General features: G+C 42.0%; 1 protein-coding gene across 2 annotated transcripts in view; it reads right to left on the bottom strand.

The window, feature by feature from the left end:
- Nucleotides 1-25,416, bottom strand: part of LOC115153429 (collagen alpha-1(XXI) chain-like) — a 70,220-nt gene that overhangs the window by 16,721 nt on the left and 28,083 nt on the right. For both annotated transcript variants that reach the window (XM_029698866.1, XM_029698867.1), the window contains 11 exons: nucleotides 25,280-25,357; nucleotides 22,222-22,230; nucleotides 18,042-18,131; nucleotides 16,922-16,984; nucleotides 6,904-6,957; nucleotides 6,756-6,809; nucleotides 6,519-6,572; nucleotides 5,646-5,699; nucleotides 4,962-5,015; nucleotides 4,821-4,874; nucleotides 2,886-2,939 (listed from right to left, as the gene is read on the bottom strand). In XM_029698866.1, the coding sequence (XP_029554726.1) occupies nucleotides 2,886-2,939; nucleotides 4,821-4,874; nucleotides 4,962-5,015; nucleotides 5,646-5,699; nucleotides 6,519-6,572; nucleotides 6,756-6,809; nucleotides 6,904-6,957; nucleotides 16,922-16,984; nucleotides 18,042-18,131; nucleotides 22,222-22,230; nucleotides 25,280-25,357 (618 nt within the window). The remainder of the gene's footprint in view (nucleotides 1-2,885; nucleotides 2,940-4,820; nucleotides 4,875-4,961; nucleotides 5,016-5,645; nucleotides 5,700-6,518; nucleotides 6,573-6,755; nucleotides 6,810-6,903; nucleotides 6,958-16,921; nucleotides 16,985-18,041; nucleotides 18,132-22,221; nucleotides 22,231-25,279; nucleotides 25,358-25,416) is intronic.

The following is a 25,416-nucleotide window of genomic DNA, read 5'->3' as shown; positions in this document are numbered from 1 at the left end:
TGGCTCTTTAGTAATTTTTCATGATAAACGGTGGCAGATGTTTGGCAAATGACAGAGACTGTATCTTGAGGGGATTGTAAAAGAACATGGAAACATGTTGCAAAATAACTCCTCAGGAATCCTCAGACGCTGCAAACATGTTAAACGATGTTCCCTAGACCATGCTATTGATCAAATCACGAGAAATTACATCACTTATTAAAGATCAGGACAATTAGCCACATCAGTTAAGACACAATAAAAATCCATTGATGTGTCAGATAAGACAGGGAATCAGATGAGCCAAAAGCTAATGTACGTGTAAAGACGTTCTTGGAATAGGCTAAGTAGTATATCATGGTCAACTATGGTATGTGACACGTATTCTTGGATCACTGGTGGAGTATGGGGGAGATAAGTGTTGTTCTATGAACAGGTTGTGACTGTGACACTTAAATGACTCATGGCTCATTGAAGGTGATAAAGACATATTGGCACAAATCATTTCATATATTATTTTCTTCCAATGGAATTCTATTTATTTGCCTTTCTATGAAGTGTCCAAGAACAGCCTTTGTTCCATTCTCTTTACTTTGTTACATTGTGTTCTACTCATTTCAAATTTGACTGCAAAGAACTCCAGCTAGCACAGTGGATCTGGGCCAATTCCGGCTGTGAGTCGGGGCACTCGGCTGAGAGTCTGACTCGGCCCGACGTCATTTGGCCCGAGTCTGGGCCGCCTTCGGCAGTATTACTTATGGCTAGGATGCGGGATTGAGCTCGGGCTGATTCCGGTGTGAGTTATGTGGCCCAAATGTATTACTTGGGGCTCGGGCCGATTCCAGTGTGAGTTATCTGGCCCAAATGTATTACTTGGAGCTCGGGTAAATTGTGGCTACTCTCTGGCAGATGAATACACGGGCTGCTTTATATAATTAACATGTTGTTATTAATTAATTTTTCCATATTTTCTCATTGTTTCTGTGATCCAAAAATGTAATTAACATTTCAATTAAATTCTTTAAGAGTCTTTTCTGTTTAAGTAGTATTTTAGTATTTGGATACTTTGTACAAGGCAATTGATCAGCATTCAAAACTTTGTGGATGGGGCCTCCCGAGTGGCACAGCGGTCTAAGACACTGCATCGCAGTGCAAACTGCGTTGCTACAGATGCTGGTTTGATTCCCGTCTGTGTCGCAGCCAGCCACGACCGGGAGACCCATGAGGCGACGCACAATTGGCCCAGTGTCATCCGGGTTAGGGGAGGGTTTGGCCAGCCGGGATGTCCTTGTCCCATCGCGATGTAGCTAGTCCTGTGGCGATTTGGCGCCCATGCACGCTGACACGGTCGCCAGATGTATGGTGTTTCCTCCGACACGTTGTTGCAGCTGGCTTCTGGGTTAAGTGTGCATTGTGTCAAGAAGCAGTGCGGCTTGGCAGGGTTGTGTTTCGGAGGATGCATGGCTCTTGATCTTCGCCTCCCGAGGCCGTAAGGGAGTTGCAGCGATGGGACAAGACTGCAACTGCCAATTGGATATGACGAAAAGGGGGTACATTTTCTTTCATTTTGTATACATTTATTTACATTTACATCGGGCCGCTTCTGGGGGGGGATTCTGGTAAGATGCCGGCAAAGTCGGCTGAAATCCGGTAGACGGAAACGACCCGATGTACTTGGACCGATTCTGTGCAGTGATTCATTTTGATTCCGGGCCGAGTCTGACACCCGATTCCGGGCTGATTCAATCAGTTCCGGACTCTGGAACTTCTGGGACGATTCCTTATTGCTAGCTGGAAAATCAACATCCTTTCAATTCCAAACACTAAATATGCCCCGAAGGACCTTTAACACCGCATGAGCTACAGTATCCTGCTTGGTCAGCAAAATGCTCACGTGCAGGTTTTGCTATACTGCATCCATCTGTTGGCTTTGGATAGGGCCTGTAAGTAGTTTTGGAGGACCAATAGGAAGTGCTCATCCATCTAATCTAAAAACCCTCCAATGGCTCAATGTGGCATCTTTCAGATACAACACTCATTATATTCTCTGGTTATTGAAAATACCATGACACTAGTCTGAAGAGTGGGGGTGTTAACCCTGGTGTCCTGGCTACAATTCCTTTTGTCACCCAATACAGTATGTCCATAGCCACCTAATCTTCCACAGCACCCAACTGGATCACTCAACCCATTCCTTCTCCCATGCCATTAATGCCATTGTCATCAACACATCTGGGAAAATAATAATGAAATAAATACATTGAAAATAAATAGAAAACAATATACAATCACTTCTAAAGACACTAGCTTGAGGGGATTGTAGGCAGCTACAACTATTGTGCGGTTTAGTCCATAAAGACGCTCATTGGATGTTCTGGCCAACCAAATGGCTTACAGCCCTGTGGAGCAACTGACTCATTCTCGAACATTTTAGTTCCATCACTCAGATTGTGTGGCCAAATCGGCAAAACTGCACATTAATGGGGATGCCCTTGTGTAAAACTTTCTTTTTCAGATAAAAAAAATGTCTGTCCCCAAATGACTATAACATTTTTCCAATTAGCTGTGTTCCCAGCATCACATAAAGTTACGTATTTCCATAATAGGATTCATATCCTGGGATGAACTACAGGGGAACCACTCCAAATGTACTAGCTGTCAGAAAAACTTTCATGTTCCATGGTGTCTGCTTTGATTCAAATAACCCCAGATGACCAAGACTGTTTTGGATATCTCCTGCTAAAGTCAAGGAACTTGTTTAATTTGAGGGGGTGGGGGGGCAATTCTGGAATTTTTCCTATTATAGAAACCCAAGCACAGAAGAAAATAGACCATTTAGAGTGCATTGGAATGTAAAGTCTAAATAAGCAATGGTTAAAGAAAGTATATAAGTGTTCATGACTTACAAGATGGCCCTCCCTTCCGTCTAGACCAGGTATGCCAGCTGCTCCAACTTCTCCCTATTGATTAAAAGAATGCATCAAAATATCATAAACACAGACAACATGCCTGATGATTCAGTGTACCCATTACAGGTACAGCGCAAAAGAGATAGCAGCACTCAATCATGTATTTAGTCATTGGATACTGTCTCAACTATCTTTGATACATAACATTAGCAGTATAGGTGTTAGATGAGGCATCAGTGGGTTTGTACAGGATTAGCTCTCCATTTATCCATGATGTCAAGCCATGATTTGCAATAAACTGGCAATCAGATTGCAACAAACTGCTAATCTAAAGACATTAGGAACGTACAATGAAGAACTACTTTTTTTAAGGTGCTATATGTGAGAGAAAAAAAGAAGAATATAAATCCAGAATTTATAATGCAAACACAACATCCTAAATGGTGATGAACTGCTGTTAAGATAATGAAAACCATGTGTCAGAGAAACCTGGAAACATCAATGATGGCTGAGCTGAGAAGGAACAAGAAGAAACACTGGTGCTAACCCATTTATAGATCACAATGGTGCTAACCCATTTATAGATCACAATGGTGCTAACCCATTTATAGATCACAATGGTGCTAACCCATTTATAGATCACAATGGTGCTAACCCATTTACAGATCACAATGGTGCTAACCCAATTATAGATCACAATGGTGCTAACCCATTTATAGATCACAATGGTGCTAACCCATTTACAGATCACAATGGTGCTAACCCAATTATAGATCACAATGGTGCTAACCCATTTATAGATCACAATGGTGCTAACCCATTTACAGATCACAATGGTGCTAACCCATTTACAGATCACAATGGTGCTAACCCATTTACAGATCACAATGGTGCTAACCCATTTACAGATCACAATGGTGCTAACCCATTTACAGATCACAATGGTGCTAACCCATTTATAGATCACAATGGTGCTAACCCATTTACAGATCACAATGGTGCTAACCCATTTACAGATCACAATGGTGCTAACCCATTTACAGTTCACAATGGCGCTAACCCATTTACAGATCACAATGGTGCTAACCCATTTATAGATCACAATGGTGCTAACCCATTTACAGATCACAATGGTGCTAACCCATTTACAGATCACAATGGTGCTAACCCATTTACAGTTCACAATGGCGCTAACCCATTTACAGATCACAATGGTGCTAACCCATTTACAGATCACAATGGTGCTAACCTGTGTATAGATCACAATGGTGCTAACCCATTTATAGATCACAATGGTGCTAACCCATTTATAGATCACAATGGTACTAACCCATTTATAGATCACAATGGTGCTAACCCATTTATAGATCACTCTGGTGCTAACCCATTTATAGATCACAATGGTGCTAACCCATTTATAGATCACAATGTGTGCTAACCCATTTATAGATCACTCTGGTGCTAACCCATTTATAGATCACTCTGGTGCTAACCCATTTATAGATCACAATGGTGCTAACAGCAATAATAGATTTCCACTGTTGGGGAACTCCCAGACAATAACAGCAAATCCTTTGGGGGTTCAGTTCAGATCGACTATGCCAAGTCAACCTGATGGTCCATGTTTTCATACGTCAATCCCATCCCTCTGTAAGTTAACTTTTCTTTGATTAAATAAGACATCTTAGGCTTATCCCCACCCCCCAAAAAAACTAAAAATATAAAAACAACCTTGCACTTGACTTTTTCTACTAGCACTGACTGCTGATAAATTCTTTATTGAGTAAAAATGTACTTACTACGACTGTGATAATTGGTTGTCTCACCTAGTTATCTTAAGATGAATGTACTAACTGTAAGTCTCTCTGGATAACAGCATTTGCTAAATTACTAAAATGTAAATGTAAAATGATCAGTGACATAAAAACAAACCTTTTGACCAATTTGTCCTGGAAGTCCATTCTTTCCATCTCTTCCAGGTAAACCCTGAGTTGAAGAATGGGAGAAAGAGAAATGTTTTCAAACTTAAAGGCACATCAGCTCCTGGTTTGACACCAGAGTACCTATACGTACTGGTTCTCCTGGATGTCCTGCTGGCCCAGGGTGTCCCCTGCCTCCTTTTTCTCCCTGAAATCAGCAAATCATCAAGATTACCAATATTGAAAGGACCAATGAGGCCAATGTACTGTATACATTTGTCAATATATTTGTCAACTTGAAAGCCTAAGCAAGTTGCCAGTTAACTACTACCTAACCTATACTTTAAGCACCAGCTGTTAGAGCAACTCACAGATCACTGCACCTGTACATAGCCCATCTGTAAATAGCCCATCCAACTACCTCATCCCCATACTGTACATTTTCTTTTTGCTTCTTTGCACCCCAGTATCTCTACTTGCATATTCAACTGATGCACATCTATCACTCCACTGTTTAATTGCTAAATTGTAATTATTTCACCACTATGGCCTATTTATTGCCTTACCTCCCTTATCTTACCTCATTTGCACACATTGTATATATACTTTTTCTATTGTGTTATTGACTGTATGTTTGTTTATTTCATGTGTAACTCTGTGTTTTTTTTTGTGTCGCACTGCTTTGCTTTATCTTGGCCAGGTCGCAGTTGTAAATGAGAACTTGTTCTCAACTGGCCTACCTGATTAAATAAAGGTGGAAAAATATATATATATTCTGTTAATTTAGCCACTATTGTATATAACCATGTGATGAATGACAGAGTTGTGATATTCTTACCACTTGGCCATCTTTGCCGGAAAGTCCTGGTCCCCCTGAAAGACCTAAAGAGCCCTGGGAAAGAAATGAAATATACTGAAAGTTTGATAACAAGTTATTAACATGCAACGCTCCTTACCTACCTTTCTCTGATAACATTTGATCAAGTGCCTCCAGAAACTGAGGAAGTGAAAGTATTTGAAACTTTACCTATAACACCTGCATTAGCAAAATTACAAGTGACAATGTGCTGATAATAAAACAGACACTGCCTCATAAAAAGAGCTGGTCTCTGGGATTCAAATGGAAAAATGGGCTGTATTGTCACATACATTTACTGTGCATTACTATGTTCATAATATCAAAGGTAAACTCTTACTGTACATGTAATAGTCATCAGATACTAATAGTTATAGATACTATTGTAGGCCTACGACATACTGCATGTGGTTCAAATTCAAAGATCCTGTGGTGTGCCTGGGAATATCCTGGGAAAACATCTTGCCATTTTCCTTATAAACTACACTGTTTCATCCATGTGATGTTCTCTCTTATTTACTTTGGTCTGATCTCATAAAATACACATGATCATATTTGATGTGGGATTCAGTTCAGCAGCTGTTTATTTCAATTGCGTGGAAATACTTGGGAACAGATTTCCCAAATTAAGATCACTTAGAGCTGATCTGGTTTTTACATTTTTTTATGTCCAACAATGAAAATGCAAAGAATATATATATATATATATATATGTTTTGCTCAGAAAACAGCGGGGGGTCAAATAAAACCACCCACGGCCAAATTTGGCCCTCGAGCCGCCAGTTGGGAAACCCTGTTCTACAGAGATTCATACATTTGATAACCTCATTCAGTGAAACCACTTTTATGGCGTACCTTTTCACCAGCTTGGCCCGATGGCCCAGGTAATCCCGGAACCCCTCTTTCACCCTGAAAAGACGAGATTTAGACATAAAATGTGTGTTTGATAAAAGGGATTGTAGATTATTAGAGGTAGCTTTTGATCAGTACTCTGGAATCCAATCATTGGTGATAATGCTTCAAAGCATCAGTGTCATAAAATAGATCATGCCAATAAAACGTAATACTAATGCCCTTTTTTGACCTTCCTACCGAATCACCAGGCCGTCCTTGTTCTCCCTTGTTACCATCAACCCCGCGTCGCCCCTGAAATAGTGAACAGAAAGAGCAGCTCCATTGATTTACCATCAAAAACCCTAGTCTGATCAAAACATAATTTGTTTTAGAGTGCAGCTGATACCTCTGTCCCAGTTGGACCCTGTGGCCCAGGAACTCCTCGGTTGCCAGAGATGCCCTTTAATTTAAAAAGCGGAGAGATGAGAAGTCATGAGATATTCACCCTTTAATAATGTTGCTCATAGATAAAACACATTTATCAGCTGTGTGTTAAATTAAATTGCAACTTTTTAAAACCTTCATACATACACCCTTCATAAGCTCGTTTTAAGGCTTGTATACATAGATGCTTCAGAAGTCATTCATAAGGAAATGCTATATGAAGGGTAACAAAGGGGTTTTGATACATTTGACAAAGCATCAGATATAAGAACCTTTTATATCACTCTTCATGTAGTATTTTTTTATTTCACCTTTTTTTAACCAGGTAAGCTAGTTGAGAACACGTTCTCATTTACAACTGCGACCTGGCCAAGATAAAGCAAAGCAGTGCGACAGAAACAACAACACAGAGTTACACATGTCCAAACTTATGACTGGTACTGTATATGTGATAGGATGTATAGACATTATGGACAGTGAATATGTTGTATATTTGAAGAATACGTGGATAGAATAGTATATACACAGCAATAGTTAAATTGGATACTCCTTGACTAGAATACAGTATATACTGTATGAAGTGGGTAAAACAGTAGGTAAACATTATTAAAGTGACCAGTGTTCCATTATTAAAGTGACCAGTGTTCCATGTCTATATGCATAGGGCAGAAGCCTCTAAGGTGTAGGGTTGAGTAAACGGGTGATAGCCGGCTAGTGATGGCTATTTAACAGTCTGATGGCCTTGAGATAGAAGCTGTTTTCGGTCTCCTGGTCCCAGCTTTGAAACACCTCCAACGACCTCACCTTCTGGATGATAGCGGGGTGAAAATCCCTTGGCTCGGGTGGATGAAGTCCTTAATTATCTTTTTGGCCTTCCTGTGACAGCTGGTGCTGTAGATGTCCTGGAGGGCAGGCAGTGTGCTCCCGGTGATTCGTTGGGGAGACCGCACCAACCTCTGGAGAGCCCTGTGGTTACGGACGGTGCAGTTGCTATACCATGCGGTAATACAGCCCGACAGGATGCTCTCAATGGTACATCTGTAAAAGTTTGTGACAGTTTTAGGAACCAAGCCAAATTTCTTCAACCTCCTGAGGTTGAAGTGGTGCTGTTGCTCCTTCTTCACCACACCGTCTGCGTGGGTGGACCATTTCAGATTGCCAGTGATCTCAGATTTGCTTTGTTAAAGTCCCCAGCTACAACAAATTCGGCCTCAGGATATGGGGCATCCAGTTTACACAAAGTCCAGTGTAGTTCCTTGAGAGCCGTTGTGGTATTTGCTTGTGAGGTATTCTAGGTCGAGTGAACAAAAGGACTGTTCCTATACATTACCACAAGCACACCATGAGTAGTTAATAATGAAACGCACACCTCTGCTTTTATTCTGCCCGGAGAGTTCTTTCTTCCTGTCTGCGCAATGTACTGAGAACCCAGCTGGCTGTATGGACAGGGACAGTATATCCGGAGAGGGCCATGATTCCATGACACAGAGTATGTTACAGTCCCTGATGTCTCTCTGGAAGGAGATCCTCACCCTGAGCTCGTCTACTTTATTGTCCAGGGACTGAACATTAGTGAGTAATATACTTGGAAGCGGTGGAGGGTGTGCACGCCTCCTGAGTCAGACTAAAAGTAAACTCTGAATACCTCTTCTCTGCCGGCGGCGTCTTGGAGCAACCTCTGGGCTAAGTTCAGTAGAGTTGGGTGGTACGAAGAAAGGATCCAATTCAGGAAAGTTGTATTTCTGGTCAAAATGCTGATGAGTTACCGCCACGCTGATATCCAAAAGTTATTTCCGGCTGTATGTAATAACGCAAAAAACTGTCTGGGATTACAATTCTGCATGGGTCTTTACCCTTAGTGCCATGGGAAACTAGGCTACTGTACAGGGTACAGTGCCAATTCTTTATAGTCTTTTACATTTTCACACCCATACTTGATTACACTGCAAGTGGGCACCATTTGTATATTTAATGTACAGTAAGTGTGCCGACAAATTCATTAGGGAAAATGTTAGGGTTGTCCGAATAAGATAATTATTCTCTACATAATTGCTCAATTCTATTTAATGACTCAAAACACTAAACAATGTTTACTGAACTCAACGATTCTTAGTTGCTAAGGACGTTAACATATGCAATAAAACAGCCCCCATGTTTTGGAATAACCTCAAATGTAACATCTGCCCTAACTTCAGTGGTAGGATGACATGTACGGGTTTCATTGTTACATAGTGTAGAATTTGAAATAAACTGATATCTTTCCTCTGATTACAAGTGATGACTTCACAAAACACTTGTGAAAGACACTCTCTCATCCCTTTACTGCACTTTTGGAGGAAGATTTGCTTCAACAATGCACTGCCAGTATTCAAAGGCCACAGTAGGTTCACAAAGAACATATTGTACTGTAAACTGGTCTACACTTCTCATGACCTCAGTCATCAGTAGAGATCAGTATTGAGTGCAAGTTGAACACCCCACACAGACCAATTTACAGTATTTCAAAGCCTCTAATGGAAAAAGCAATGAAAATATATGACTTCAAAATGTCATCCGAACAGCGAGTTGATACATAGTTCATTGACAGAAAACAATGAACAAATTGAAGTCATGAAAATGACTGAAACAATAGGTCTTTTATCCATGATATAGTTTAGGCAGAAAAGGACACAACTGGAACTTGAATAATGATGATATTCAAAAATTGAATTCATATGCCACTTGGGCAAACAATACTGAAAAATTACAGGGCAGTTTCACGGACACAGATCAAGCCTAGTCCTAACCTAAAAATGACTTTCAATGGAGATTCTCCACTGAGCTTGCTTTTTAGTCCAGGACTAGGCTAAATCTGTGTCCGGGTAAGCGCCCCCACAAGTTCAGTGTGATAGTAATAGAGCTGGTACAAGCAAACAAGCAATATCAGAAAAAGTGCCACTCATGTTTTCTGTTAATGAATTTCAAAGTTATTATGTGAGGATTCATGCAGAGACTGTTACCTTTCATGCTCAACAGTTTCAATGAAATCTGACTGCTAACGCACAAACACCTTCTAAATCAAGTTACAAGATTTATCCTGTTACAATGATGGTCCCCTGCAAGGTACGATATACTGTACTCTTCATGGAAACAATGACCATGCATCCCCCTAAAACATTTGCTTCATTCATACAAATGTAATATTCCCCTCAAGGTCTTCATCATGTTTACATCATAGCTAGCAATCTCAACACACTCTAAGGGGTCTATTCAATGAATTCCGGTAAGACAATTCCGCTCCAACACAAAGAAACCATGCACCAACATAGAGTGAAGATATGTAGGCACTTTATCATTAACCTAGACACTGTACTGTATGTCAGAGCGACATTCACCTTCACAAATGAAATGACCCATTCTTCTCTTTTTCTTTCTGTTTGATATTAGAGAGCATCTCAGGGAGGACTTGCTTCAATGACTATCTTCAGTGGCAACCAGATCACTATATCAAAGTCTACTCTCAGTCTCTGCAGATGTACTGTATGTTAACAAAACTGTGGCAGCAATGATTACTTACATTTGACTACGATCTAGTCTAGATACTGTAGATCAGGACGTATTATTTAAAACACAAAGCTTTCCTGCAAATAATGATAATTGAATGGTCTCCATCTGACCCTCCTCAGGTGCCCAGTTATCACACCAGTAGAAGAAACAAAGTTTCTCCTGCCTCCCAGTAGGAAGCAACAGCCTTCAGAGTTAGCCAAGTGCTCTTGCCAAGTATTGTACTTTACTGAAGAAATAAGGCCCAAGGGGGTGTGGTACAGTTGAAGTCGGAAGTCTACATACACTTAGGTTGGAGTCATTAAAACTCGTTTTTCAACCACTCCACAAATTTCTTGTTAACAAACAAAAGTTTCGGCAAGTCGGTTAGGACCTATACTTTGTGCATGACACAAGTAATTTTTCCAACAATTGTTTACAGACAAATTATTTCACTTATAATTCACTGTATCACAATTCCAGTGGGTCAGAAGTTTACATACACTAAGTTGACTGTGCCTTTAAACAGCTTGGAAAATTCCAGAAAAGTATGTCATGGCTTTAGAAGCTTCTGATAGGCTAATTGACATCATTTGAGTCAATTGTAGGTGAACCTGTGGATGTATTTCAAGGCCTACCTTCAAACTCAGTGCCTCTTTGCTTGACATCATGGGAAAATCATAAGAAATCAACAAGACCTCCACAAGTCTGGTTCATCCTTGGGAGCAATTTCCAAACGCCTGAAAGTACCACGTTCATCTGTACAAACAATAGTACGCAAGTATAAACACCATGGGACCACGCAGCCATCATATCGCTCAGGAAGGAGATGCGTTCTGTCTCCTAGAGATGAACGTTCTTTGGTGCGAAAGTGCAAATCAATCCCAGAACAACAGCAAAGGACCTTGTGAAGATGCTGGAGGAAACGGGTACAAAAGTATCTATATCCACAGTAAAACGAGTCCTATATCGACATAACCTGAAAGGCCGCTCAGCAAGGAAGAAGCCACTGCTCTAAAACCGCCATAAAAAAGCCAGACTATGGTTTGCAACTGCACATGGTGACAAAGATTGTACTTTTTGGAGAAATGTCCTCTGGTCTGATGAAACAAAAATAGAACTGTTTGGCCATAATGACTATCGTTATGTTTGGAGGAAAAAGGGGGAGGCTTGCAAGCAGAAGAACACCATCCCAACCGTGAAGCACGGGGGTGGCAGCATCATGTTGTGGGGGTGCTTTGCTGCAGGAGGGACTGGTGCACTTCACAAAATAGATGGCATCATGAGGGAGGAAAATTATGTGGATATATTGAAGCAACATCTCAAGACATCAGTCAGGAAGTTAAAGCTTGGTCGCAAATGGGTCTTCCAAATGGACAATGACCCCAAGCATACTTCCAAAGTTGTGGCAAAATGGCTTAAGGACAACAGTCAAGGTATTGGAGTGGCCATCACAAAGCCCTGACGTCAATCCCATAGAAAACTTGTGGGCAGAACTGAAAAAGCGTGTGCGAGCAAGGAGGCCGACAAACCTGACTCAGCTACACCAGCTCTGTCAGGAGGAATGGGCCAAAATTCACCCAACTTATTGTGGGATGCTTGTGGAAGGCTTCCTGATACATTTGACCCAAGTTAAACAATTTAAAGGCAATGCTACCAAATACTAATTGAGTGTATGTAAACTTCTGACCCACTGGGAATGTGATGAAAGAAATAAAAGCTGATATAAATCATTGTCTCTACTATTTATTCTGACATTTCACATTCTTAAAATAAAGTGGTGATCCTAACTGACCTAAGACAGGACATTTTTACTAGGATTAAATGTCAGGAATTGTGAAAAACTGAGTTTAAATGTATTTGGCTAAGGTGTATGTAAACTTCCGACGTCAACTGTATATAAAATCGAGCACACAGCCATGCAATCTCCATAAACAAACATTGGCAGTAGAATGGTCAGTGACTTTCAACGTGGTAACGTCATAGGATTCTACCTTTCCAACAAGTCAGTTCGTAAAATTTCTGCCCTGCTAGAGCTGCCCGGTCAACTGTAAGAGCTGTTATTGTTTGGTGAAAATGTCTAGGAGCAACAACGGCTCAGTCGCAAAGTGGTAGGCCACACAAGCTCACAGAATGGGATCACCTATTTGTCCTCGGTTGCAACACTCACTTCCAAGTTCCAAACTGCCTCTGCAAGCAACGTCAGTACAAGAACTGTTTGTCGGGAGCTTCATTAAATGGGTTTCCATGGCGGAGCAGCCACACACAAGCCTAAGATCACTAAGCGCAATGCCAAGCATCGGCTGGAGTGGTGTAAAGCTCGCCGCCATTGGACTCTGGAGCAGTGGAAACATGTTCTCTGGAGTGATGACTCACGCTTCACCATCTGGCAGTCCGACAGACTAGTCTGGGTTTGGCGGATGCCATTAGAACTCTACCTGCCCCAATGCATAGTGCCAACCGTAAGGTTTGGTGGAGGAGGAATAATGGTCTGGAGCTGTTTTTCATCGTTTGGGCTAGGCCCCTTAGTTCCAGTGAAGGGAAATCTTAACTCTACAGCATCAAAATGACATTCTAGACGATTCTATGCTTCCAACTTTGCGGCAACAGTTTGGGGAAGGCCCTTTCCTGTTTCAGCATGACAAGATCGAGATCGTAGTGGAATAACTTGACTGGCCTGTACAGAGCCCTGACCTCAACTTACATCTCATCTTACACCTTTGGGATGAATTGGAACGCCAACTGCGAGCCAGGCCTAGTCGCCCAACATCAGTGTCCAACCTTACTAATGCTTTTGTGGCTGAATGGAAGCAAGTCCCCGTTCCAACATCTAATGGAAACCCTTCCCAGAAGAGTGGAGGCTGTTATAGCAGCAAAGAGGGGAACAACTCCATATTAATGCCCATGATTTTGGAAGGAGATGTTTGATGAGTAGGTGTCCACATACTTTTGGTCGCATATAAAATGGCGCCGAAGAACATGGCTGACGTTTTACATTCTCCCAACCAATTGTGCAATTATTATTTTTTTCGTTTTGTGTGACTTATTTTTTAACTTAATGTGTACATAATGTTACTGCTACCGTCTCTTATGACCGAAAATAACTTCTGGACATCAGAAAAGCGATTACTCACTGCGGACTGGAAGAAACCTTCAACGAGTCCGACGGGAAGAATATCTTGCTTTCACTGGAACAGGCCCAGATCCACACCTTTTGCGTGAAGAAAAGACGACGGAAAAGGGGACGCAGATCAGGGATCCTTCTGAGAATCCGGAGGCGAGCGAGTAAACTCCCAATGCCTTCCATTCTCCTTGCTAACGTGCAAATAAAATTTAGGACCGAAGATTATCCTACCAACGGGACATAAAATTGTAACATCTTGTTTCACCGAGACGTGGCTAAACGAAGAAACAGACAATATAGAGCTGGTGGGATTTTCCATGCACCGGCAGAACAGAGATGCTACCGCTGGTAAGATGAGGGGTGGGGGTGTGTGTCTATTTGTCAATAACAGCTGGTGCGCGATGTCTAATATTAAAGAAGTCTCGAGGTATTGCTTGCCTGAGGTAGAGTACCTTATGATAAGCTGTCGACCACACACACTATCTAGCCATCTATTTACCACCACAAAGCGAAGCTGGCACTAAGACCGCTCTCAACCAACTTTATAAGGCCATAAGCAAAGAAGAAAATGCTCACCCAGAAGCGGCGCTCCTAGTGGCCGGGGACTTTAAATGCAGGCAAACTTAAATCAGTTTTACCAAATTTTTGCCAGCATGTCACATGTGTAACCAGGGGAAAAAAATCCTAGACCACCTTTACTCCACAAACAGAGATGCATACAAAGCTCTCCCCCGCCCTCCATTTGGCAAATCTGACCATAATTCTATCCTCCTGATTCCTGCTTACAAGCAAAAACTAAAGCAGTAAGTGGTCAGATGACGCAGATGCTACACTACAGGACTGTTTTGCTAGCACAGACTGGAATATGTCCCGGGATTCATCCAATGGCATTGAGGAATACAACACCTCAGTCATCGGCTTCATCAATAAGTATATCGATGACGTCGACCCCACAGTGACTGTACGTACATATCTCAACCAGAAGCCATGGATTACAGGCAATATCCGCATCAAACTAAAGGCCAGATCTGACGCTTTCAAGGAGCGGGAGACTAATCCGGACGCTTGTAAGAAATCCCGCTATGCCCTCAGATGAACCATGAAACAAGCAAAGCATCAATACAGGATTAAGATTGAATCCTACTTCACTGGCTCTGACGCTCGTCGGATGTGGCAGGGCTTGAAAACTATTACGGGCTACAAAGGGAAACCCAGACGCGAGCTGCCCAGTGACGCTAGCCTACCAGACGAGCTAAATGCCTTTTATGCTCGCTTCGAGGCAAGCAACACTGAAGCATGCACGAGAGCACCAGCTGTTCTGGATGACTGTGTGATATGCTCTCGGTAGCCGAGAGCGTGTGAACAAAACCTATAAACAGGTCAACATACACAAAACTGCTGGGCCAGATGGATTACCAGGACATGCACTCAAAGCCTGCGCGGACCAACTGTCAAGTGTCTTCACTGACATTTTCAACCTCTCCCTGACCGAGTCTGTAATACCTACATGTTTCAAGCAGACCACCATAGTCCCTGTGCCCAAGGAAGCAAAGGTAACCTGCCTAAATGATTACCGCCCCGTGGCACTCACGTCTTTAGCCATGAAGTGCTTTGAAAGGCTGCTCATGGCTCATATCGACAGCATCCTCCCGGACACCCTAGACACAATCTCAATCGCACTCCACAACGCCCTTTCTCACCTAGACAAAAGGAACACCTATGTGAGAATGCTGTTCATCGACTACAGCGCAGCGTTCAACACCATAGTGCTCAGGAAGTTTATCACTAAGCTAAGGACTCTGGAACTGGATCCTGGACTTCCTGACGGACCGCCCCCAGGTGGTAAGAGTAGGCAACAACACATCTGCCACGCTGATCCTTAACACTGGGGTCCATCAGGGGTGTGTACTTAGTCCCCTCCTGTATTCCCTGTTCACCCATGACTGCGTGACCAAACATGACTCCGACACCATCATTAAGTTTGCTGATGACACAACGGCGGTAGGCCTGATTACCGACAATGATGAGACGGCCTATAGGGAAGAGGTCAGAGAACTGGCAGTGTGATGTCAGGACAATAACCTTTCCCTCAACGTGAGCAAAACAAAGGAGCTGATCGTGGACTACAGGAAAAGGCAGGCCCAACAGGCCCCCATTAACATTGACGGGGCTGTAGTGGAGCGGGTCGAGAGTTTCAAGTTCCTTGGTGTCCACATCACCAATGAACTGGTTCAAACATACCAAGAGAGGTGTGAAGAGGGCACGACAAAACCTTTTCCCCCTCAGGAGACTGAAAAGATTTGGCATGGGCCCCCAGATCCTCAAAAGGTTCTACAGCTGCACCATCGAGAGCATCCTGACCGGTTGCATCACCGCCTGGTATGGCAACTGCTCGGCATCTGACCGTAAGGCGCTACAGAGGGTAGCGCAAACGGCCCAGTACATCACTGTGGCCAAGCTTCCTGCCATCCAGGACCTATATAATAGGCGGTGTCAAAGGAAACCCCATAAAATTGTCAGAGACTCCAGTCACCCAAGTTATAGACTGTTTTCTCTGCTACCGCACAGAAAGCGGTACCAGGGCACCAAGTCTAAGACCAAAAGGCTCCTCAACAGCTTCTACTCCCAAGCCATTAGACTGCTGAACAATTCATAAACATCGCCACCGGACAATTGACAACCCCCCTATCTTGTACACTGCTGCTACTCGCTGTTTGTTTGTTACCAATGCATAGTCACTTCACCCCCACCTACATGTAAGATTACCATTACTAACCTGTACCCCTGCACACTGACTCTGTACCGGTGCCCCCTGTATATAGCCTCGTTATTGTTATTCTTATTGTGCTACTTTTTATTATTACTTTTTATTTTAGCCTACTTGGTAAATATTTTCTTCTTCTTGAACTGCACTGTTGGTTAAGGGCTAAGGGCTTGTAAGTAAGCATTTCACGGTAAAGTCTGCACTTGTTGTATTCGGCGCATGTGGCAAATAAAGTTTGATTTGATTTGATATAGTATGAACCTCTTTTCCTTTAATTTTAAAAACGTGGAAATGCCCTGGAATCCTTGACAGGCAAATCCTATTGGAGAAAGGGTGCCATTAGCACAGCTATGTACTGTGCATCTCTCCAAGTGTGCCCTTTAACCGTTACAACTGAATTATCTTGATATCCAAGAGCTCCAATTGGCATCGGACTTATTTGAACACCCATTCAACAATGTCCCATATAGCAGTGCATCCATTATTGATACATTGATTTTCTCCAAAGTGTTGGATTCTGATGAGTGTTGAGTGAGTGGATGTTTGAATATAAAACGATGGAGTACTCACAGGCTTACCATCAGCACCAGCAGGACCAGCTTGACCGAGCCTTCCCATTGTTCCTGCTTCCCCCTGAAAGAGAACACAGCAGGTTATTGACTGGACCATTTGGACCTTTAAACAATGCAAGTGCACCACTCATGAAACTGCTGAACTACTCAGAAACCGTTTTTCGATTGCATGCTGCAAATTGTTTTAAAACATGTTCTTTGTGAGGAGCATCAAACAGTAATGGTTTTGACCTTTCCTGGAAAATCATATGTCACGGCTTTACTGACTATCAGTAAAACACATCTTTCCAAGTGCATGTCTCAGCAGGATAGGTTTAGCTTTACTTTATTCAAGATGCCATTTATTACAATTCCTGTTAATCTATCAGCCCAAAATGTCCATCTGTGAACCAGCCATGCTTGTAGCATTTTGGATCTACCATCAAAACCTTGTTGAGTAATCTTTTCCTGTTGAAAAACAGGATTTGCACCCATGCATGACCATGCCCTTATAAACACAAACATGTCTGAAACCTTGTACACTCTTATAGAATAAAGGGACCAATTGCTATGGTAATATTAGTTAAAGGTACGCTACTTCAAAGCTTTAGTGTTAGTTTTAACATCTTATAATTATTTGGCACATGCTCTGTGAACAATGAAATGGGTCACAGAGCATTTTATTTTGTGGCCCATTTCAGGAAATTTAATTTTGTCTAGAAGCCAGTCTGTTTCTACTTTTAGTTAACGTGTCATTCTCTTGCCAAACAGTCTGGAACTAGTCCCTATTTCAATGTTTAGTTATTTCCATCAATAAGAACGTAGGACAGTGGGGTAGGTCTTATTGATAACATCTCCCAACCACAACCCAATCACATGCATTGCTGTCACCTTGATGTACTGTAGGCAGACAGCCACATCTGCTTCAACCTTATCTTTCTATTTGGCTGTACTTACATGGTGTTGGACAAATTGCTCATGCAAGTTGCGGGGAGACAAAGCATTTTGTTACAAAACTGTTCAAATGTGGAATGCTTTCAGAAGTGTATTTGATTTGCACAGCAGCATGTTCCGGATGGAAGGAGTTGACACTGGATTTAGAAACTGGCAAGTCTAGGGGTGTAAGCCTTCTGACTGACCTTCATGCCTGGAAGGCCAGGGGGTCCAGGAGGACAGGTACAGGGTTCTGGAGTGGGGTCCACGTCTATGTCACCAGGGCCGTTTGCACACTGGAATAAACAAGAAACACATAATTCACTAATCACACATTACATAGCTTTCATTAAGCTATACTACTAATCAATTATTGTATCTGATTTCCTGCTAACAGACACTCTCAGACAACAGAAGCCAAGAGAGTGCATTCAGTTCATGTCTCTTAGCAGCAGCCTTATCATTTAGCTTTTAGCAGCCCAGAAGCATTGACACAGCAGACACTACCAGCAAAATGACTTTGTAAACGTACAGTTGAAGTCGGAAGTTTACATACACCTTAGCCAAATACATTTAAACTCAGTTTTTCACAATTCCTGACATTTAATCCAAGTAAAAATTCCCTGTCTTAGGTCAGTTAGGATCACCACTTAATTTTAAGAATGTGAAATGTCAGAAAAATAGCTGAGAAAATTATTTATTTCAGCTTTTACTTCTTACATCACATTCCCAGTGGGTCAGAAGTTTACATACACTCAATTAGTATTTGGTAGCATTGCCTTTAAATTGTTTAACTTGGGTCAAACGTTTCAGGTAGCCTTCCACCAGCTTCCCACATTAAGTTGGGTGAATTTTGACCCATTCCTCCTGACAGAGCTGGTGTAACTGAGTCAGGTTTGTCGGCCTCTGTAACATGGGTCGTATAAAGGGGACTAAGGCGTGGCATATAGAGTGCTCATATTTTATTAATGATAACACTTAAACAGAATATAACAAAAACGAGAGCCAACAGTTCCGTCAGGTAACTAACATACAAAACGGAAAACAACTACCCACAAAAACCCCATAGACAAACCCCAACATAACTATGATCTCCAATTAGAGACAACACGAACCAGCTGCCTCTAATTGGAGATCATCCAAAACTCAACCTAGAAATAGAAAAACAAGAACAAAACATAGTAACAAAAAACATAGACTGCCCACCCACGTCACACCCTGACCTAACTAACCAGAGAAAAAACAGCTCTCATAGGTCAGAGCGTGACAGCCTCCTTGCTCGCACACGCTTTTTCAGTCCTGCCCACAAATGTTCTATAGGATGAGGTCAGGGCTTTGCGATGGCCACTCCAATACCTTGACTTTGTTGTCCTTAAGCCATTTTCTACAACTTTGGAAGTATGCTTGGGGTCATTGTCTATTTGGAAGACCCGTTTGCGACCAAGCTTTAACTTCCTGACTGATGTCTTGAGATGTTGCTTCAATATATCCACATAATTTTCCTCCCTCATGATGCCATCTATTTTGTGAAGTGCACCAGTCCCTCCTGCAGCAAAGCACTCCCACAACATGATGCTGCCACCCCCGTGCTTCACGGTTGGGATGGTGTTCTTCGGCTTGCAAGCCTCCCCCTTTTTCCTCCAAACATAACGATGGTCATTATAGCCAAAAAGTTATATTTTTGTTTCATCAGACCAGAGGACATTTCTCCAAAAAGTACGATCTTTGTCCCCATGTGCAGTTGCAAACCGTAGTCTGGCTTTTTTGGAGCAGTGGCTTCTTCCTTGTAGATTAGCCTTTCAGGTTATGTCAATGTAGGACTCATTTTACTGTGGATATAGATACTTTTGTACCTGTTGCCTCTAACATCTTCACAAGTTATTTTGCTGTTGTTCTGGGACTGATTTGCACTTTTTGCATCAAAGTACATTAATCTCTAGGAGACAGAACACATCTCCTTCCTGAGTCAGTTAAGAACAAATTCTTATTTTCAATGACGGCCTAGGAAGAGTGGGTTAACTGCCTTGTTCAGGGGGAGAACGACAGATTTTTATCTCGTCAGTTCGGGGATTCGACTTTGCAACCTTTCAGTTACAAGTCCAACGCTCTAACAACTAGGCTACCTGACGCCCCAGGTATGACGGCTGCGTGGTCCCATGGTGTTTATACTTGCGTACTATTGTTTGTACAGATGAACGTGGTACCTTCAGGCGTTTGGAAATTGCTCCCAAGATGAACCAGACTTGTGGAGGTCTACAATTTTTTTTCTGAGGTCTTGGCTGATTTCTTTTGATTTTCCCATGATGTCAAGCAAAGAGGCACTGAGTTTGAAGGTAGGCCTTGAACTAAATCCACAGGTACACCTACAATTGACTCAAATGTTGTCAATTAGCCTATCAGAAGCTTCTAAAGCCATGACATAATTTTCTGGTATTTTTCAAGCTGTTTAAAGGCACAGTCAACTTAGTGTATGTAAACTTCTGACCCACTGGAATTGTGATAGAGTGAATATAAGTGAAATAATCTTTCTGTAAGCAATTGTTGGGAAAATTACTTGTGTCATGCACAAAGTAGATGTCCTAACCGACTTGCCAAAACTATAGCTTGTTAACAAGAAATTTGTGGAGTGGTTGAAAAACAAGTTTTAATGACTCCAACCTAAGTGTATGTAAACTTCCGACTTCAACTGTAGTTCTAGAGACAAGGTTCTATATTACACGTTTATAGCAAGAAACAAACACACCTTAGCTGTGTTTGAATACTCATACTAACCACACTAACCATACTTTTTGTGACTTAAATTGAGTACAGTATGCTTATTGGTCATAGTATGGATAGAGTTAGTATGCCAAAGGTTCCTGGATGTCGTACTACTGTACATTTGCCAAAATACAAAGTATACACAAAGTGGACACTGTTTCTGTACTTTTAGGGCCCATAATGCAATTCTTCAAGAAATGGGCAGGGCTTCGCAGCGTTTTCAGATTTGAAGAAAATGGCGGAAGAAATATGTAGCCGAAGTCCGACGAGAGCGGATACTAATGAATTGCTTTAAATAATTATGACAAATGTTAAGAAAATGTTGAGCAATGTAATAAAGTAATTACTTTTTAAATTACTTACGCTACACGTTGGCTCACAATTTGTTGGCTATGCTATCCTTACGAACCGCATAGCATATCATTACAGCAGTAGGTACTACCGGTAATGTTAGCTAGCTACCTCGTTAGTTGGCTACTAATACATCGAATTTGCCAGTATATTAATTATATGCTATCTAACTAACTACCCAAAGTTCATTGACTTAATTATTCACGTCAGTCTTAGCTAAGCGGTATAGTCGTTGTGTGTTCTCAATGGACAGAAATTAGCTCTGGCTATCTACTCCGATTTCAGAGCACTCTCATCTGAGTGTGTCAGAGCGCAGAATAACTGAGTAATTTACGAACGCTCAACACCCGTTTATATGGCCAGTAAACATCGGCAAAAAAGCTAATTAAATTGTTGCCAGCAGCACAGTTACAGTCACCAACACTCTGGATAACATGAAAACAGTCTAACCAGCTCTGCTATGGTGAGTTAAATGGTTAGAGGGAGGTGTTTTCTCATTTGTGTCTGGAAGTAGCTAGCCAGTTAGCTTGTGTGCTTGACTGCAGTGCTGTTGTGATGGTCAGACTGCTCGGAACAACCCTACTCCTCAGCCAGTTTGCGCTCTGAATGCTCAGAGAGGGGAAACACTCAGAAGTTAGGAATGGACAATCTGACAACGCTCTGAATTTAAGAACGCCCAGAGCGCACTCTGGCTCTCCAGATTGAATTTTCAAAGACAGAAATGTCTAGCTAGTAATTATTTATGCTAACAAGCTAGCAAGAGGTTGCATAGCAACAGAATCAACTTCCGGTAGACAGGCGTAGCGCTAGTATGCTCAACAGAAAGGATAGCGTTCGTTTACAGTATACTAATTTGAACTAATAGTATATAGTATGTAGTATATACTCATTAAGTATGGAGAAAACAGTATGTTACAATGGGTATTCAAACACAGCACTTGACTGCATATTAATTCAAATAAGTGAAGAATATTAGCTTGGACTCACTTACCCTGAAATCCATAAAATTCCATGTAACTACAGGTATGTGCAACCCAATGTAAAGTGTGCCTAAACGCTATTACTATGTGATTACAAAGCAGTTACTTTGTCACTACATGTTATTACAATGTTATAACTACAGTTATTCCTGTGTAGTTACATAGGTATATGGGTAACTTAAGGTAAAGTGTTGTTGCAAAAGACCATGTAATTAAATAAGTCTTACCTCTAGTGATGAAAATGAAACTAGGGGTTTCTTTGTAATAAAGCAAAGCCATCAGCCAAAATACATACCTCTCCGTCCTGGAAATAAAAGGAGCAAGATTATGTCATTGAAGCGCCTGGCAACCTGTAATCTCACCATAATAGACCAATCCATTAAGACAATAACACAGGTTGAATTTAAGGTAAATTAAGCATTGCAAGTCATGCCGGGAGTGACAGAAAGAGAGAGAGAGATGTTGGCATGCGGAGGTGTATTTTCAGTGCGTCGCTCTCTCTCTTTGTGGCTCCCAAACTGAAATCCAGAAACCACAGATGCAAAACAATGGTCTGGCATTGTGGATTAGTAGTGAAATAAATAGCCAAGCCAGTGGAGCATTTGGCCACTGCTTCACAAACAGAATAAAATAAAATGTTATTTGTCACATGCACCAAATACAACAGGTGTAGACCTTAGAAAATATTTACTAAATAAACTAAAGTAAAATGTAAAGTAACGGAATAAAATAACAATAATGAGGCTATATACAGGGGATACCGGTACCAAGTCAAGGTGCGTGGGTACAGGTTAGTTGAGGTAATTTGTACATGTAGGTAGGGGTATAGTGTCTATGCATAGATAATAAACAACGAGTAGCAGCAGTGTAAAAACAAAGGGGGGGGGTCAATGCAAATAGGTGGCCATTTGATTAATTGTTCAGCAGTTTTATGGCTTGGGGGTAGAAGTTGTTAAGGAGCCTTTTGGACCTAGACTTGGCACTCCGGTACCGCTTGCCATACGGTAGCAGAGAGAACAGTCTATGACCCTTTTTTGGGCCTTCCTCTGACACCGCCTAGTATATAGGTCCTGGATGGCAGGAAGCTTGGCCCCAGTGATGTACTGAGCTGTACGCACTTTTCTCCTGGGGGAGAAAAGGTGTTGTCGTGCCCTCTTCACGATTTTCTTGGTGTGTTTGGACCATGATAGTTTGTTGGTGATGTGGACACCAAGGAACTTGAAACTCTCAACTCGCTCCACTACAGCCCCGTCAATGTGAATGGGGGCGTGTTCAGCCCTCCTTTTCCTGTAGTCCACGATCATCTCCTTTGCGTTGCTCACGTTGAGGGAGAAGTTGTTGTCCTGGCACCACATACACTGCCAGGTCTCTGACCTCCTCCCTAATAAAATACCAAATACCCAAAATAGGCTGTCTCATTGTTATCGGTGATCAGGCCTACCACCGTTGTGTCATCAGCAAACTTAATGAGTCGTGCTTGGCCACGCAGTCGTGGGTGAACAGGGAGTACAGGAGGGGACTAAGCACGCACCACTGAGGGGCCCACGTATGGAGGATTGTTGCCTAGCCTTACCAGCTGGGGGTGGCGCGTCAGGAAGTCCAGTATCCAGTTGCAAAGGGAGGTGTTTAGTCCCAGGGTCCTTAGCTTAGTGATGAATTTTGTGGGCACTATGGTATTGAACGCTGAGCTGTAGTCAATGACCAGCATTCTCACATAGGTGTTCCTTTTGTCCAGGTGGGAAAGGGCAGTGTGGAGTGTGATTGAGATTGCGTCATATGTGGATCTGTTGGGGCGGTATTCGAATTGGAGTGGGTCTAGTATTTCCGGGATGATGGTGTTGATGTGAACCATGACCAGCCTTTTAAAGCACTTCATGGCTACCGACGTGAGTGCTACGGGGCGGTAGTCATTTAGGCAGGTTACCTTCTCTTTCTTGGGCACAGGGACTATGGTGATCTGCTTGAAACTTGAATATAGGTATTACAGACTCGGCCAGGGAGAGGTTGCCGTCAGACGGTAAAATAACAATGAGAGCAATATGCATGAGGTAAGCAGAGGTAAAGGCGCTCCCCCACAGTAGAAGCAGGATGAAGCAAATCACAAGCGATACATGTAATAATCTATAAAACAATGGTTATATAATGGCTAATCATATTCCTGGTACCATATGCTTCAATGCACAACTGAAAAGGAAAAATAAGAAAGTAACTTTTTGACAAAATGTCATCAGATTTCAAAATAACATCATAGGCCATGGCGTGTCCAGGTCATTTTGAATTGGGTGGCCAAGGTGGGCACAGACCCAGTTTAGAGGGGCCATAAAATGCTGAACCTTAATCGATGCAAGGTGGATTTCTTTTCAATATATTTTTATGATGGTTCAACGCATGAAATGCTTCAGCATAGGTTTGGTACAATTCCCTGTTAATAAATTCCAACGTTTTGTTACAGTGTTTGCGTTCAAAGTCAGGATTCTATATAAAGGTATTAGCATACAGGAGTAAATTCACTTGTAATTGGCAGTGCGAGTTATAACGTTACTTTCAGGGGGGTCTCTATTTTTTTAACGGACCTACTAAGGTCGAAAATGTGTTATGGGCTTTATAGTGAAGACGTAATTGAACTGTAAAAATCTATTACCTTTAAATGTGTCATGATGAACACAACCAGTCATGATGTTTTCATCTGATTTTCAAACAAATCACTTTAAAAAGTAGGTTAAGTAGGTTACATGCGCACGTTCATCTACTCCAAAATAAATCCAACATCTGAACAGTGCACTGGGCAACCGCCATTTGAATGGAAAGGGACATCTATTACAAACACCATACGTTTAATGACGTTCAGACTACAAAGTGGCGTATATTCATGGATAAAAAAAAGAAACAATAAAAAAGAAACAAAAGTATAAAATGATTTCTCCTTCCTATCTATCCGCGTTGATGTCATACTGTTTTTGGCCAGACAGCATCAGATACATGGGCTACACATTAAGACAGAGGGGCGGTGTTTCGCTCGCTCGGATGCTTTCTCCTGTGAGATTGATAAGTCTTGCTGTCGGTGCACATCTGGTAAAAATGCATATAATTTATATAAAAATATATTCAGAGCCGACCTATTAGATAACACAATTTCTGGGGGGGGGGGGGGCACTAGGTGGCCACCCCCTGGACATGCTACTGATCGTAGGCTTGGGTTTTCTGATACTACGTCATGGTGGTATGGTGGCATATAGTGGTGCATTGTGATCAAGAACAGATAAAGAAAATATGTGATCCCTTAAAAAATACAGCTTGGTTTTAATGTGGCACATTTACTACAAGCACAGATCCAAACAGGTGTTTATACTCACAACTCCTGGTATTTCACAGGCGGTCTCACGGTTGTTCTGCTCGGGGTCACAGTAGATCCTGAGTTTCATGATCTCAAACTGTTAAAGATAGGAATCCTCCATGAGTCTGGGAAAAAAGTAATTCATCCCTAACAAGA

This window comes from Salmo trutta, chromosome 18 (assembly GCF_901001165.1).
Source record: "Salmo trutta chromosome 18, fSalTru1.1, whole genome shotgun sequence".
NCBI lineage: Eukaryota > Metazoa > Chordata > Actinopteri > Salmoniformes > Salmonidae > Salmo > Salmo trutta.
The sequence above is the reverse complement of the archived record's forward strand: the minus strand, read 5'-3'. Positions and strand labels throughout refer to the sequence as shown.